General features: G+C 45.6%; 1 protein-coding gene across 10 annotated transcripts in view; it reads right to left on the reverse strand.

Moving 5' to 3' along the window:
- Positions 1–14805: 14805 nt before the first annotated feature.
- STK31 (serine/threonine kinase 31) overlaps positions 14806–16998 on the reverse strand; it is a 103167-nt gene continuing 100974 nt past the window's right edge. For all 10 annotated transcript variants that reach the window (XM_075922197.1, XM_075922199.1, XM_075922200.1 and 7 more), the window contains one exon: positions 14806–16551. In XM_075922197.1, coding sequence (XP_075778312.1) covers positions 16327–16551 — 225 coding nt within the window. In that variant the 3' untranslated portion in view covers positions 14806–16326. The remainder of the gene's footprint in view (positions 16552–16998) is intronic.

Raw genomic sequence — 16998 nt, forward strand, 5'->3', positions numbered from 1 at the left:
CTAAATGGTCTATAAATGAAATGTTTCCCTAAAAGATTTCAATGAGGCATCAGTGGGTGTTTTAGGAACTGCATCAAAACAAGGCACAAGATATTACTAATCAAATATCCCTATAATTCTGGCTACAGAAGGCAGTTATTGCTTAGAGCCAGTCATTTGATAACTCAAGAAAACAGACCTCTGTAAAGTAAATTAAAATGGCATAAAACTGATTTACAAATATATCAATCGTTCAGTCTTATTCAGTGTATTTACTAAAGTCGTCCTGCTGGGCAGGATGTAATATTCAGAGAGATCAGATCTTTGCAAATGTCAGTCTGCCTTTGAAACAACACAAGTAAAAAATATTCAGTTGCTAATAAGAAGCTAAACGTATATGTTTGGGACCATCTCCTGGGGTGTTTGAAAAGCACCTAGAAGATTAGTTTTAAAATGCGGATTTCACTCACAAACAAACCATTTTGGATTAAATCAGCAAATGATGGCCTAATTAACTAAAGAGATTCCTGGGGTAAATAGACAACACACACACAAATGGTAACTTGCACAAATGAGAGTGAGCTGCTGAGCTAGTTTTTTATTTATTGAAATGAGTGAAAGACAAAAAGGTCTTGGCCAGAGAAGCTGGCATCTCGTGGGTCATTTCATAATTAACAGAGAAGTCATTCTAAGTCAGGGGTGAGCACTAATTTTTGATGGGGGAGCACTCAAAAAATGTGGTAAGTGATCAAGGGGTACATTCTTCCATACTAATGAAGGAAGTGTGGGGTCTGGGATGGATGTTGGGTGCAGAAGGGAGATCAGGGTAGGAGACTGGTGTGGAGGAGGGGGTTTGGGTGAAAGAGTGGTTTGTGACCTGGAGGAGGGAGTGCAGGGTCTGGGAGTGGGTTGTGGCCTGAAGCAGGGGTTCAGGGGCTTGGGATGTGACCTAGGGGTTTGGGTTTGGGATGCAGGGTCTGGGAAGGGGTATGATTGCAATAGCAAGTGGGCTTGGGTTGTGACCTGGGGCAGGGATGCAAGACGGGGAGCAGACAGTTTGGGGGAGTGAGGAGCTGGGGTGCCAGGTGCAGGCTTTGGCCCAGAGGTGCTTGTCTAGGCAACTCCCAGATAGCAGCCCAGCATACCTGCCTCTTCACCCCTGCACACTGCTCAAAGTGGTTGGCTATGAGGGCCATGTTCTCTCTGCACAACACATGCCTGGGGGGGAAGGGGATTGGGCGTCTGTGCAGTGCCTGTGCCACAAGTATAGCCCAAGCAGCTCCCATTGACCAGTTTCCAGCCAATGGGAACTGTTAAATTGTCCTAGGGGCAGGGCAAAGCATGAACCCGCCTCCCAGGGACTCATGGTGCTCAGAGCAGCACATGGCCCCCACAGCCAGCCACTTTGAACAGTGTGCAAGAGCACAGAAGATAGAGAACCTGCCCATGGCTCCCACTGAACCATGGGACAGTGGTGGGCTGGATCTGGCCCACAGGCTGTATTTTGCCAACCCTTGTTCTAAGTACATAGTTCAATTGCAAATTTGTATCACATCTCTGGAATGGAGAAATAAATGTATGTGAAGTAAAACTGTAAAAATAAATCCTATAGTAGAATTTGAATACAGGCAGTCACCGAGTTACGCGGATCCGACTTATGTCGGATCCGCAGTTACGAATGGGGCTTTTCTCGCCCCGGAGGACGGGAGCAGCGGGATGCCCAGATGCGCCATGGTCCCGCTGCCCGCATCCTCCAGGGCGAGAAAAGCTGCTCCGCGTCTCCCGGAGCAAAGCCTTGGGGGACACCAGCAGCGGGACAGCCGCAGCACGTCTGGGCTGTCCCACTGCCCGCGTGCTCCGTGGCTTTGCTCCGCTTCTCCCTGGTCTGCTGGGGGGGGTGGGGGGGTGGAGGGCTACCCCCAGCAGACCAGGGAGACGGAGAGCAAAGACACGGAGGACCTGGGTGGCGGGACCACGGCGCGTCTCGGTCCCCCGTCCCCCCCCCAGCAGACCAGGCTTTTCTCTGGACGCCTGTGGTAGAGCAGCTGGGGCGCTGCCGGTTGGTCCCACAGCGGCGCTCTGGGCGCTACTGGACCAACCCGGCAGCACCCCAGTTGCTCTGCCCCGGGCTTCCTGGAATCAGCTGCTGATCAGTTTCAGCAGCAGCTGACTTGGGGACGCCTGGGGTTCTTAAGTTGAATTTGTATGTAAGTCAGAACTGGCATCCAGATTCAGCCTGTTGAAACTGATCAGTGGCTGATTCCAGGAAGCCTGGGGCAGAGCAACTCTGCCTCGGGCTTCCTGTACTCAGCCACTGGTCAGTTTCAGCAGCGGCTGAGTCTGGACGCCAGTTCCGACTTACATACAGATTCAACTTAAGAACAAACCTACAGTCCCTATCTTGTATGTAACCCGGGGACTGCCTGTACATACATACATTACATAGAAAGGGTACAGTTTTAACTGCACTAAATGTTACCAAACACATGATAGGAAATGGTTCTGGTTGTATTTTATAAAACTAGGTTGGTTTCAATGTAAAGTTACTTTTTGCTGGCACTCCATGATTACGTTGTTACTTCTGGCTATCAAGGTGTCTGCCAGTGCCTTAAAGCTAATCCTCCAAGGCATTAAGTTTATATAACAGATTTATATTCGCATAAGCTTAGAAGCTTAACAGAAAGGAAATATACTGACTTTATAAATCTGCCAGAAATATATATACTCTATAGATGTACTGCATCTCTCCTCATAAAATTTACCTTACTTCCCTCCCCACTCTGCCCTGGGGTCCCAAAGAGAAGGATGCTGCCTATAGCAGATGTTTCTCGTGAATGTAATTTTCACTTTTGCAATTAAAAACAGAGGCCATGATTTTCCAAAATGACAAGTGATTTTGGTTGCCTTAATTTTTGAGTGCCTAACTTTCCAATTTAAGATACCTTCAAGGGAGAGTGATTGTCAGAAACCAGGTGCGTGGCAGCTTTAGGGCATCTCAAGCAGGCTGCCCAAAAAACTAGTTGCTAACAACTTTTAAAAATCTTAGTTCAAGAGTGAACCAACAGTGTGATAAAGAATGTTTTATTTACTTTTAATTTAAGATACTTGCAGCAGCTATTCAAGGGTCCATGTGCACTTTTCTGTACTGCAGGCAACAAAGCAGCAAATGCGCTCAGCTCAGATCTCCCCTAACTTGTTTTATATTGTGCTGCTTCACTAATCACCAGTAATAGCCTATCTGAGCAGGTGTAAAACAAGTGTAAAAACAATTTTAACAAGACATTTTAAAATTTAGTTGTTCAGTCACTTTGTGCCCTGGAAATAAAGTAATTTTAACTGGAAATTCTTTGCTGTCCCTGGAAGCTGCTATGTTTTTGAAGATGTTTATTGAATGACTACGTGAAAGCTGGACAAATTTACACAAAGGAGCAGGTGAGAACCACATTCTCTCTGCCACCCAGGCTACACACAATAGTTTTACCATCCCGCAGTTGAGATATTTATCTGATGACACACCAAAAAAGAAATGAACAAACTTATGAATCATAAAATGATACTAACTACAGTGGATGATGCAATCCATGAGTCACCCTCCTAAGATTACCACGTTCCAAATTACACCACTTGCATCTTTTATGTGTTCCTCTGCTGCTAGTATAATTTGTCGTTACCACCAATTAAATGACAGACATAAATGGAATTCCTAAAAGATAAAAATGAATCGTGATGTTCAACAAAATAGCAAATAAAACTGTCAAAAGATTAACTTTGAACTGTACCTCAGAGCAGTGATAAAGACTTCAAGGTATTAACAGAACAGATGGGCCTGCCGATGCTTTTCGACTAGAAAATGTTTTACATTTCCAATAATTTGTTGAGTTCATCAGTTTGGCTCTTCTGGCAGCAATAAAACACCACGGAGTTCTTGTGAAAGGAAGAAGGATAGCTCCTAGAGAACGACTGGCCAATGTAAAATCATCACACTTTCAGGGAGCAACATTTTGCTGTGAATTCAAAGCTTCTCTTATCATGAGTTGCTTAAATATACGTTTTGGTGCATATTTCCCAATCTCACTCCATTTTCACGGGAACTTTTATAAAAATGCCATTACTAGAAAAAAATGTAAGGTATTTCTAACACAACTATTGCGTACTAGTAACCAGCTCTCCTTTGGTCTCACTTGGCATCACTCTACCAAGAACTGGGTAAAGAGCCTATGAATAGAGTTGGCTTCAACTTTACAACCCCCATTTTTATGCTAAGATTATTGGCTTCTTTACAATGCATTGTGTCATAACACGTGCATAGCACCACATATAGTGTATATCCATCCCACAGTGAAGGCCCAGCTCTACTGAACTCAGTGACTATTTACTAGCTAGCCCAAACAGCCATCTAAACAATGAATTCTTCATACATTCAATTCCTTCACCGTTTTATTCAGTAGCTGCATTCTTGAGAAACGTGACAAGCTATGCATATAGCAGCAGCTCAAAGTGATGGACAGCATCACTCATTTTGGTCTATCCAGCAGGGACATCTGACAGGATAAAGTACAGAATGAAACACTGCAATCTAGTGGGATGAAGGAAAGACCAGTGGTACCAAAACTATCGCACCAACAGCTGCATTAGCAACTTGCCAGGAGCCACAGAGTTGTATCAAATTTCTATATTCTCACTCAACTAATGCTAACCTTCCATATATTATTGGGATCTTATATAACTTTTTTCTTTTCACTTAACATTGCCATGTGAGTAATGCCATAGTAGTTGGGTTAACAGAATTGTGTAAACACAGTGCTTTAAACAGAGAGAGAGAGAGGTTGCGGTTACTTACTGAACCTGTTCCACCTAACAAGATGTAACACCCCTAGGAGCAGGCATTTTGCTAACTTGTAACACCGACGTATTCTGAAACCCACCTACAAATTCTCTGGGAAAATATGGTTTGCTCACACTGCCTCTCTGTTATGGTAATAAAGAGTTTCTGTGATTTCCGAATAGGTTTGGTTCTTTGCAAGTAGAATGCCAGAGCATGCTGAATGTGGAAAAAAGTCTCTGGTCTTCAGAGAAAGTGTGGTGTTTGGGGGAAAGTTTGACGTGTATCACTTGATTGATGTGAAACTCTGAAATAATCTTGGGGAGAAATTTGGAGTGTAGTCTAAGAGAAACCTTTTCTCTGTGAAACACTGTATAAGGAGAGTCTGCCACTGCTGCTCTGAGCTTGCTGCCCTCCAAGATGACATGATCACTGCTAACCTTCATGGACAGGTGGGCCATGGCACAAATTGCCATAGTAAGCTTGGACAGGACAGGTTAAGGTCCCAATGAGGGGCATGTTTAAGCACTAGTAGGAAGGTCCCAATCAGGCCTTTCATGAATTATACTGTAGCGGGGTGAGTAAAAAGAGAACATCCTTCCACTGAAAAGAGGAAGTCACTAATTGCTGCTAAATGTTTGGCTTGATAGGTTCTAGTAGACTTCTCTTCTGGTTATGCACAGTGGTCGAACATGAATGTTCTATTTCTGACACCCTTCCAAAAAAAACCAGACCATGACATGGCATAACCCTGGATTGGGGAGAGCTAGAAGAATGATGTTGCCTCTGTTATGTCTGCTCTGCAACCTGTGGAAATGGAAATGGGAGGAAAGGTGTATCTGGAGCTATTAATTTAAGACATCAGCAAAGCATCACCTTGAGAATCATAACGCAGGCTCCTCAGAGCAAGACAGAACTTTCTTTTCATTTGGGATGCAATGAGATCCCATAGCAGAGCACGCCACTCAACTGTATTGTGAATCTCCCACTTGTGATCTATCAAGAAGCTTCTATTTAACTAGTCTGCCAAGGAGTTGTAAATACTGAGAAGCTATCCGGCTTGCGTAGTGATATGGTTTCTAATGCACCAGTTCCAAAGTGACAACTTCCCATCAGAGAGAACAAGATCTCACTCTGCCCTGTTTGCTTACACAGACAATTTCGGTGATATTGTTAGACAGACAAATATGGAATAAGGTATGACAGGTTTGGTCACTGAGATCCCCTTGAGATTGTCACTTGATGTGCTCAAAGCAAGTTACTTAAGCAAAATAAAAGCATGCCAGCTATGCCTAATCCTCTAAGAAACTTGTTACCTGTAATTTCTTACCCTAACAGTAGTTCAAATAATCTTTTCTCACAAGTGGGAAAGCATCCAACTTGGGCCTGATCTTTCCCCCTGTTCTGTCTTCAGTGTTTCCAGCAGTCATCTTGAGTCATCTTAACAGGGTTGTCCTGGCATCTGGAAGCCACCACCATTGTTTGATTTCCCAATTTTATATCTCTTTTGCCAAAGGCAGAAATCCCTTGTATTCAGTTTAATACACTTCCAGAGGAAATGTACAGCTTCTAAAATGGGTACCAGCATCAGATGACCTGGCCACATGTCTTGGTAGGACCAACCGTAGTCTAGGCTTATATGCAAAACAAGACTATTCACAGATCACTGACTCAAGTAGTAGACCATTAAGTTCCTTAAGTACTGCTAATGGCCCTCACTTAACATGTCAAAATTAACAAACCGGTTTACACTTCATATTTCTAACTTCAAATACAGAAATGAAAAGGAAAGGGAATGGAGGGTGGGAGGCAGAGTAGGAAAGGAAGGGGATAGTATATCCCTGCTTCACCAGGTCTAGGACCCAACGGTTCGAAGTGATCTTTAACCATTCCTGGTAAAAGAGGGAAAGACGGTCCCCAAAGAGTGGACAGGTAGGTGCTACTGGTACTCTGCTCTCTGGCATACCTTCAAAATGATGGCTTAGTTTGGTGACCGGGTGACGGGCCTGAGCCTCTCTCGGAGTCCAACCGAGGGCCCCTTGGCCTGCCTCTGAAGAGGTCAGGGCGGCTATTGTTACGGCCCCTCCTGCGACCCCTATCATTGTTTTGCCCCCTTCTAGGGTAGGGTCTAGTCTGGAAGGAGCGTCTCTGAGGAGCCGGGGTATGTATCCCTAGCGACTTCAGGATCGCTCTTGAGTCCTTCAAGCTATGAAGCTTGGAATCAGTCTGCTCTGAGAACAAGGCCGGCCCCTCAAAGGGCAGGTCCTGAATGGTAGTCTGCACCTCGGGTGGGATGCCAGACACCTGCAGCCACGCACTACGCCTCATAACAACCCCTGTGGCCATAGTGCGGGCTGCCGAATTGGCCGCGTCCAGGGCCACCTGGAGAGAGGTACGCGCCACTGCTCGTCCCTCTTCCGTCAGGGCCCCGAATTCCTGGCGGGATTCAGGAAGAAGCTGGCTGGCAAATTTCTGCATAGATGCCCATGTGTTAAAGGCATAACGCCCCAGCATTAGTTGCTGGTTAGCTATACGTAGCTGGAGGCCCCCCGTGGCATAGGCCTTCCGGTCAAGTAGGTCCAATCTCCTGGGCTCCTTCACCTTCAGAGTAGGACCTGGAGGCCCTTGGCGCTCCTTCTGCCCTGCAGCCTGGACCACAATGGATCCCGGAGCCGGGTGGTTAAAAAGATGCTCGTGCCCCGCCTGGGGTACATAGTACCTTCTCTCGACCCCCTTCTGAGTCGGTGCAATAGAAGCCGGCGTCTGCCACAGAGTTTTGGACAGTTTGTCCACCGTTTTATTCAGTGGGAGCGCCACTCGACCAGGGCCCGCTGCTGCTATGATGTCCACCATAGGATCTAGGTCCTCATGAACCTCCTCGTGCTGGACCGCAAGATTGACCCCAGCCTTCGGAGCAGCTCCTGGTGTGCCCTGGAGTCCATCAACGGGGGCTGGGGCGCGGGGTCAGCCAGGGCCTCATCTGGTGAAGATGACGAGAACTTCCTCGAGGGGACCCCCTCCTCCTCGCCGAGCTGTGCCCCTGGTTCCCCCTGGGCAGAGATGTCCATATAGGTTGAGCCCGGCTGGGACATAGCCCCCTGCCCCTGATCAATAACCGGGGGTCTTGGCATCGCCACCATAGACGAGCTGTCTCCAGGCGGGGGGGCTGACAAAGGGGTGGCAGATGGGGTGCTGCTTCTTCGGGACGACCCCGCCGCCAGCCCCGTAGGGGGAGGCCCCTGGGCCTGGTGGTATGCCCAGGGCGTCCAGAATGCCCACTGAGGTTGCCCCTGCCACTGCTGCTGGTCCACCGGCTCCCGGTGAGATGATCTGACCGATGAGCGAGATCTATGACGGGGCCGTGACCTGTATGATGACCTGGCCGATGCCACCGATTCGGCCCCAGACTCCGAAGAGTACTCTGATGCTGACCAGGGAGGGGCCGATGAAGCCTGCACCTTTCGCTGTGCTGCCATGGCCGATGGCTTGCCCCTGTGCACCGCACGCGGTGCCAGTGGGGGCATAAGTGGAGGTCCTTGCTGTAGCGGTACCATGCCCAGCTGCATCTGATAGGCTGGTAAATAACCCTCCGGTGCCATCATGTGCAGCGGCGCCACGCCCTGCGGCTGGGTTGGCACTCCCAGGGTGTGAGCAGGGATCGGTGCCGGGAGAGGCATCAGCTTCGGTGCCGTGCGGGGCGCCTGCTGTGGCACCGCAGATGACGCATAGTACCATAGGGCCAGCAGGGAGTCCCCTGGAGTGGCGCCGGTATACCGGTGCATATATACCCCTACATATATACTCCTGCTGGCCCCTCCACCTCCTCAGTTCCTTCTCACCGCCCAGGGGGCGGTCTGCGGCACCGGACCCTGCACCGGTGCCAGTGCCGTTGGCGCCGCAAGCGCACTCGCTCCCGGTGCCGGCATTCGTCCCAGCACCGGGAAAAACTGCTGATGGGCCGAGGCCTGCCCTTCGCCCAGAGGGTCCCACGACCCGGCCATAGCCTGCTGGGGGGCACTTAAGGCCGGTGCCGGCGCAGTCCGCTCCTGCGGCACCGGGCTCTCTCCTTCATCCACAGCCATGTGAATGAGGTCCTGGGCTGCCTCAAAAGTTTCTGGGGTGGAGGGCCGACGGACCTCTCCTAGCCCCACGGGCTGCCCCGGGCTCTTGCCCTTGTCCGGGCTGCGCCTCTTTTTGGAGGCCTTAGCAGAAAGGTGCCCCTCCTTAGGGCGCACCTTCTGAGCACTCCTCTCTGCCAAGCGTCCCCTCGAGCTCTTGGGGGCCCTCGGCACCGGAGACTGCGATCTGCGCCTCGGTGCCTTGTCCGACGGGGGTGCCGCCAACGGTGCGCTGCGGGCAGAGTGAGGTCGCTCCTCGCTCTGAGGCTGCAGTGCCGACTCCATTAGTAGGAGTTTCAGCTGGGAGTCCCTCTCCTTCTTGGTCCGGGGCTTAAAGCTCTTACAGACAGAGCAGCTTTCAGCTCAATGGGCCTCACCCAGACACTTTAGGCAATCGGAGTGGGGATCTCCGCAGGGCATAGGTTTGGAGCAGGAAGCACAGGGTTTAAAGCCCTGGGGCCCTGGCATGCCCTCCCCTCACGGGCGGGTTCCGCTGCTCCCCTATCTAACTAAAATATTTACAACACCTAACAACTACGTAACTAGATAAAAACTTCAACTAGAACTATAATACAACAGATAAGAAATAAGCTGCTAAGAGATAGGCTATCAGCCTGAAGCATGCTCCAGCTACCGACACGGGCGGTGAGAAGGAACTGAGGGGGTGGAGGGGCCAGCAGGGGTATATATGCACCGGTATACCAGCGCCACTCCAGGGGACTCCCTGCTGGCCCTATGGATACTGCTAAGGGAAAAAAGCTCCGGAATCCGTGCACGCGGCGCGCGTACACCTAATCAGAATGGACATGAGCAAGCACTCGAAGAAGAAAGATGGGTTATCAGCACCTATTGGCAGCCTTCCCAATCAGCTCCTCCTCCCCGTCATTACCTCTGCCTGCCAGCAGGCCCCACCAAACAGCATTTCCCCCTCCCTTGATAATCAGCTGTTCAGCAGCATGCAGAAAGTGCTGGGATAAGGAAGGAGTGAGGGTAGAAAACACTTGGAGGAAAATGGGTCCAACAGGACTGTGGAGTTTGGTTTCCTTTTATAACTTATGCTTGCCAATGATGATAGTATCTCAACAGCCAGCAAGCTAATGCCCTAAATATGGTGCCTAAATTGGAGGGTTTCTCTGAGGCAAGCAAGTCTACCTGAAAGCACAGGACTCACCAAGTTCAAGTAAAAGCTTGGTCAGAGAGGTTAAGGAGAATAATTTTGCTCCTTATTCCTTGTAACAACTTTTTAGGTACTTGAAAGCAATTTTGCCCCCTCGGTCTTCTCTTTTCCAGACTAAAGGAACCCAGTTGTTTCAATCTTCCTTTATAGGTCAGGTTTCCTAGCCTTTGATCATTTTGGTTGCTCTTCTCTGGACTTTTTCCCATTTTGTCTACATCTTTCCTGAAATGTGGCACTGAGAACTGGTTAAAAAAAACAACTCAGTGAGGTGTAATCTGTGCAGAATAGAGCAGAATTACTTGCCATCAGTTATATACATTCCCGCTAACACAGCCCAGAATGCTTTTTTTTTTTTGCAAGTATCATGCTGTTGACCCATATTTCGTTTGTGTTCCACTATGATTCCCCCTCTCCTCCTGCCCTCCCTTTATCCCTTTCTGTAGTACTCCTTCCTAGGCTGTCATTTCCCATTTAATATGTGTGCAGCTGATTGTTCCTTCCTAAGTGAAGTACTTTGCATTTGTCCTTATTGACTTTCATCCTGTTTACTTCAGACAATTTCTCCAAGGCAGAAGATGCAATTTTTGAATCCCAAGACTTCGGGTATAGTCCTGGAGCCAGTGGAGTAGTTTCCCAAACAAGAGAGAAATATTCTATACCCGTGGTCCCCAACACGGTGCCCACGGGGCCATTTGTGTGCGCCCGCCAAGTGCTCGGGGCTGGCCGGCCCCGGGCACGTGGTGCATGCACGGTGCCGGAGCCGGCCTGGGCACATGGTAAGCGCCGGCCCCGGACGCGCCGCGAATTGGCCGCTCGTGTCCCGGGTGCGTGGCACTTGCAGGGGGGTGCTGGCCCCGGGCACGCCGCGCTTGTGGGGGGGGAGGTGCCAGCCCTGGGCGCATGGCGCTTGCAAGAGGGGGGCGCGCGGCCCCGGCGCTTGGGAGGAGCGCCAGCCCCGGGAGCGCAGCGCTTGCAGGGGGGCCCTGCCCCCGAGCACGTGGCTATGGGGGGGGGGGACTGGCGTGCATGTGTCCCCGCCCTCTGGCACCCAGCAGGCGAACGGCCACGCCCCCTGGCGCCCGGCCGCCTCTAAAGGTTGGGGACCACTGTTCTATACCATACTATAAGGCTGCGTCTACCCTGGCATGATTTTGCACAAATACTTTTAATTGAAAAGTTTTTCTGTTAAAAGTATTTGCGCAAGAGAGCGTCTATATTAGCATGTGCCTTTGTGCAAAAGATTTACTTTTGCGCAAAAACATCCGTGCCAATGTAGACGCTCTCTTGCGCAAGAAAGCTCCGATGGCCATTTTAGCCATCGGGCTTTCTTGCACAATAAATTGATGTTACCTGTCTACACTGGCCTCTTGCGCAAAAACACTTGCACAAGACGACTTATCCCTGAGTGGGAGCGTCAGAGTATTTGCGCAAGAACTGATTTCATACAGTAGAACATCAGTGTTCTTGTGCAAATACTCGTGGCCAGTGTAGACAGGCGGCAAGATTTTACGTAAAAGCAATTGCTTTTGCGCAAAATCTTGCCAATGTAGACACAGCCTAAATGTTTAATTACCAATCTAAGGCTATGTCTATACTACAGCTTTTGCTGGAAGAGGCTATGCATATGAAGTGCTAATTAGCATTTTGTCATGCTTCATTTGCATAATCTATTCTGAGACGTTTTTGTACAAAAACAAGCAGTGTGGCCGTGGCCAATTTTGTGCAAAAAACCCTTATTGCTCAAAACAGAAATGTCCACACGGCTTGTTTTTGCCCAAAAACCCCTTAAACAGAAACGGCTCAGAACAGATTATGCGAATGAAGTGTGGCAAAATGCTAATCAGCGCTTCATTTGCACAGCCCCTTCTGGCAAAAAGCCATGGAGTAGACAAAGCCTAAGACTATAAGTATTTATAAATGTTTTCTATATAGCTTATGTAACAAAGGCAAGGAGGACCAGATTTCCATTCAGGCCATGAGACAGTAAGGAGAAAATTGAGAGGTGCCAACCTCTACCGCCCATACCCTCAGTCAGTAGAACAAGTAGAGCTACTAAAAACATGCAGGCCAATGGACACTGCTTTGAAGAACTTCAGGACTTGGAGGTGTACTCACTTAGAATACTTTTTTCCTTCAGTTGAAAAGTACTGACAAGTATTTTTAGGAAAGGTGCATCAACTGGAAGATTGGCACTGTTTCTGTGGACTAAGCATAATGATTATCCTCTTGATCACTGAGGGACCTCCATACATTATGAAACACAGATTTGAGTCTCCTACAAAACTGTCATCTTTTTATTTGTAAAAAGTTATCATAAAAAGACCTGTTCGCAAATATAAGCACTTTCAGAGAGGCTTGTATAAATATCAGCCATCTCATATAACTCTGGATAGCTATAAATTGGCAGGCATGTATTTGGGGAAATTTATCACATTCCCTTCATGACAGTTAGATCAAAGCACTCATAAATCAATATGTTCTAGCAAAAAAATCCCAGTTTCTCTTCCTATTCTACAACTGGGAAGCAGCAATAACATAGGTTTTAATTCCTGTCAGATGATGCCACCGTTTTAAGTATTTAACTACAAAGAGGAAATGGTTTGGCTAGGGAATTGCTTTCAGTTTCTCCATTTCAGATATTTGATCATAAGCAAACCAAAGAGAACAGTTTCAGAATCACTTTGTGAACTGAAGAACAAAATATTTGAATATATTGAAGCATCCTGTATCACTGATGTCACAAGTGAATGCAAATAGAATGTATCTTGATCCAGGAGTCTGGGAAAGACTAGTGTAAATGGAACATCAATTTACCTCCAAACACCAGAATGATTTCTAAATTCTTCCACGTAGTATTGCTCTGTCCACCTTCCAAAGACTAGTTCAAGACCCAGAAAAAAAAAAAGGAACTGGAGACGTGGTTTGCTTACACTTTCTGAATCTGTATGTGGGACAATGTCATAGCTATAACTCAAGCAGTAATCCCTCAGAGTCTCTGTACCCTTCTCCTGAGTCTCTAACAATATATCAATCTCACTCTACAGGTATGTACTCTCCAAATAATTCGGAGTGTTAGACATACCATGGCAAGACACTGCAACAGGACCCATGTTCTGTCTATCTTTATCTGTTAACATGTCAGTTCTGGGACACAGCAAACAACCATTTTGACTATTTGAACTTAAATATTGTATTTAGAAGAAGACACCTCTTTGAACAGCTTGAGAATACTTAACTTTTTTACCTAGAGCTACACATTTATTACAAGGAAGAAAGAGAACAACCTGAATCTTCATCTCCCTAAGAAAACAATAAAACACGATCTTGTGAAAGTAACTTTTAATTCTGTATGGCTGTGTCTACACTGGCATGAATTTCCGGAAATGCTTAAAACGGAATACTATTTTGTTTTCAGTTTTTCCGGAAAAGGAGCGTCTACATTGGTAGGCTGCTTTTCTGGAAAAGCCCTTTCGCGATTTGAGTCTGGAAAAGCCATTTTCGCGATCGGGGCTTTTTTCTGGAAAAGACTACTGGGCTGTCTACATTGGCCCTTTTCCGGAACAGTGTTCTGGAATAAGGACTTATGCCCGAGCAGGAGCAGAATAGTTTTTCCGGAATAGCGGCTGATTTTGTACAGTAGAGCATCGTTGCTTTTCCGGAAATTCAAGGGCCAGTGTAGACAGCTGATTTTCCAGAATAAGTGGCCCAGTGTAGACACAGCCCGCTAGTTACACTGTATGGACTATGAAGACAAGATCTGCAATAATAAAATAAAAGTAATAAATATACCATTTAGCTCTTACATAGCACTTTTCATCCATTCTGCTTTCTGGGAACAGGGCAGGTTGAAATTTCTGAAATAAAAGATTGCCAGTATGTCATTTGTGACCACTGTTTCAGATTTGGTGTATGTGTTTAAATAAAACAAGTCACATTTAGAATATACTCAGAGTCCACATCACTGGTTTCTCCTTCACTGGGACACAGACCTGAACAATCTTGGATAACAGCTTCCACAATAAGTAGTGGTATTCTCATAAGAACTACCCCTCATGGTGGCTGAATGAGATGTTATCCACAGTGGATTCATACCACCACCCTGCCTCTACTTCCTAACACACTTTGTTAATCAGTAAGTGAGTTAATGACATTTAAATCATCATTAGGCATTGATGCTTTCATTAAAATTACTTGGTTTCCTTTTTTCAGAGCTATTGTTTCAGGCTCTCTGCAAACTCCAATGTCACTATGTTGGTTACAACAAATTGCAAGTTTTTTGAGGTACAGACCATCTTTTGGTTCATGTTTGTATAGCACCTCATTCAATGGGGTCCTTCTTCATGACTGGGGCTCCAAGGTGAATCGTAATATAAGCAATAATAAGATTATAGTTAAAATTCTAGGGCTCAAGAAAGCATTTTGGGGAGAGTTATGTATACACACATACCTCCTCAAACCAAATCTTCAATGCAGTATTGAAAATAAAACCCAAATATTAGGTTAGTGATCTAGATACTTACTGCAGCATTTACTTAAAACATATCCCTGAATTAATAAAAGCTTCATTCAACAATATGTAAGTACTGTTTTAAATTTTTTGCATATTCTGTTACATTTTTCACTGTGATAATACAGTTTAACATAAAAAAAAGCTAGATGCGTAGTAATCAAAATGTATGTGTCAACCCTAAATAACTCAGAAACCAAAGTCACTTTCCAAAGATTTTGCTATCACCAATTTTTATTTTACGGTAGTTACAAATATCTGATAAGCGCCCTCTAATAGGAAAAATAAGACTGAACATCTTAATCTGCAATAAAACAGTCAGAAAAACAAATATCAATTAAAGATGAAATATCACCTCTGCCAAAACATTCTTTAATGTTACAGAAGCAATTCCAAGATTGCACGTTAAGTATCACTGGACATGAAACTTCAGTCTTCCCCAAAACAAAAACTACAACACTGAACAATCTTCAAATGGTAATGACCTACTACAGTAATTCTGTTAAAAAAATCTACTACACACAATAATCTCTGGCTAAAAGGCTGTCCATGAGCAATATTACCAGGCAAGAGCAACACCCGGTGGCCAGATATATTTTTACAGGAATTCTGCCTCTGATCTTTTCCACTGCTACTTCCTCTTTCCCATTTAGGTTTCCAAATACACTACTGAATGAGTGGCCTAGCAGTGGCTTCAATAAACATTCAATTCAGGACCGATTTCTTGTGTCCCAGAAATTATATACAGATTTGTTCCAATTTTTGCATAATACTTTGAGGTTTTATTTTTTTGTTTATTCCAACACCTCCCCCACCTATAGTGAAAATCTGCAGTTTTCAAAATGTGTTTCAACAAACATTCAGAAATTGTATTTATTTTTATCAGGATTAAAACTTGGAAGACACAATATGGTTTCCTGCTTAAACACCTCCCTCCCTCTTCCCCCCACACAAACACTTTTATAAACAGATATGTAGGATTCTCTTGAGATAACAAGACCTGGTATTTTATTTGGCCAGCCAGGTGCTTTGGTATGAAATAGACAATATATTTGGCCCTTTGCCAACTCAATCAGAAGGGCTCAAACATATTTGGCTTGATTTCTGGATAGGGAAAATAGGCTTGATAGCTCTCTCCATTTAGTGCACCCCGCTGACCAATTTCCAAGGCACCACAGGTGGTTTCTGTCACAGAGGCTGTTGTTGGAACATCTGCCTAGCTATGTGACAAAAAACATCACTAGCCACTCATTAACAGTAGCAGCCATCTATTTTAACAGGAACAATTTGGAAGGGAGCAGAGAAAGAGAAGAGGAAAGAGGGAGAGGATAGCAGGCATGAACAGGCATGTAATCTCCTGGTATCTAGCTAATAGCTCTACCATCATTAATTAACGTCTCCTCAAAAAGTCTTCAGAATGGTCAAAGTGAAAAAGCCAAAGCACTGCCAAACCTGGGAGCATTTCTCCTTGCTATTGCCTCAATTAGAATCATCATGCTCTTAACTTCAAACAGTTTAGAAATATATTTTTGGAAGAAATCCCAATGAAGGGGCCACACTTGTAATTACACAAAAATGATTGAGATTATCAAATCCTTTTATATTTTGAATATTTGAGAATAGGACAACTACTTTCAGATCCCCTTTATGTTTTTATTTTTATTTATTTAAGAACTCAAAATAAAAATAAATGCAGCAAAAAATAACTGGCAAGTCCTCAGGCCTACTGAGAAGGGCCTATTTCCTCATTGTCATCTATATTGTCGGAATTGATGATGTCCTCGCCTTTTTCCTCTTTCTTTTCACATTCAACTTCTTCACCAGATTCACTGTGTGGTGGAGCTGAGATCACATCAGGCAACAAGAAACAGTCATGATTCAGCACCTGTTCAGCAGTCATTCTATTACTGCAGGTCAAATTCAAGAGTAGAGATTTAACCTTGTGGTTCTAAGGGAAAACAAAAGGTAAGGGCGAGAGAAAAGAGTTACTTAGCAAGAGAAACACACAAGTCTCCAACTCCATAAAGCCCCATTAACAAATCAAATATTTCCTCAATGCATCTTCCAAGTATTTGAAGCTCGGATATCTCTCACATGCAAAAACAAAAAACAAAAAAAAAGTGCTGACCTAACAATGCCAATTTTGAGGACATTAAACAAAGGTGGTACTTGTTAACACTATGGCAAGTTCCTCACTAATTTGTCATCTGAAGAAGAAGCTCATGATACTAGTTGTATATATTGGTTAGTCTCTAAGGGGCTAAAGGACCATTGTTGTTGAAGTTTTTTTAGTTACAGACTAACAGCTACCCCTCTGAGACTTTTAATATGTCATGTGTTCACAGTGCCACTACCCATAGCCATTATAAATGAATACTTTCAACTGCTTTTATTT

This window comes from Pelodiscus sinensis, chromosome 2, assembly GCF_049634645.1.
Source record: "Pelodiscus sinensis isolate JC-2024 chromosome 2, ASM4963464v1, whole genome shotgun sequence".
In the NCBI taxonomy this organism is placed as follows: Eukaryota; Metazoa; Chordata; order Testudines; family Trionychidae; genus Pelodiscus; species Pelodiscus sinensis.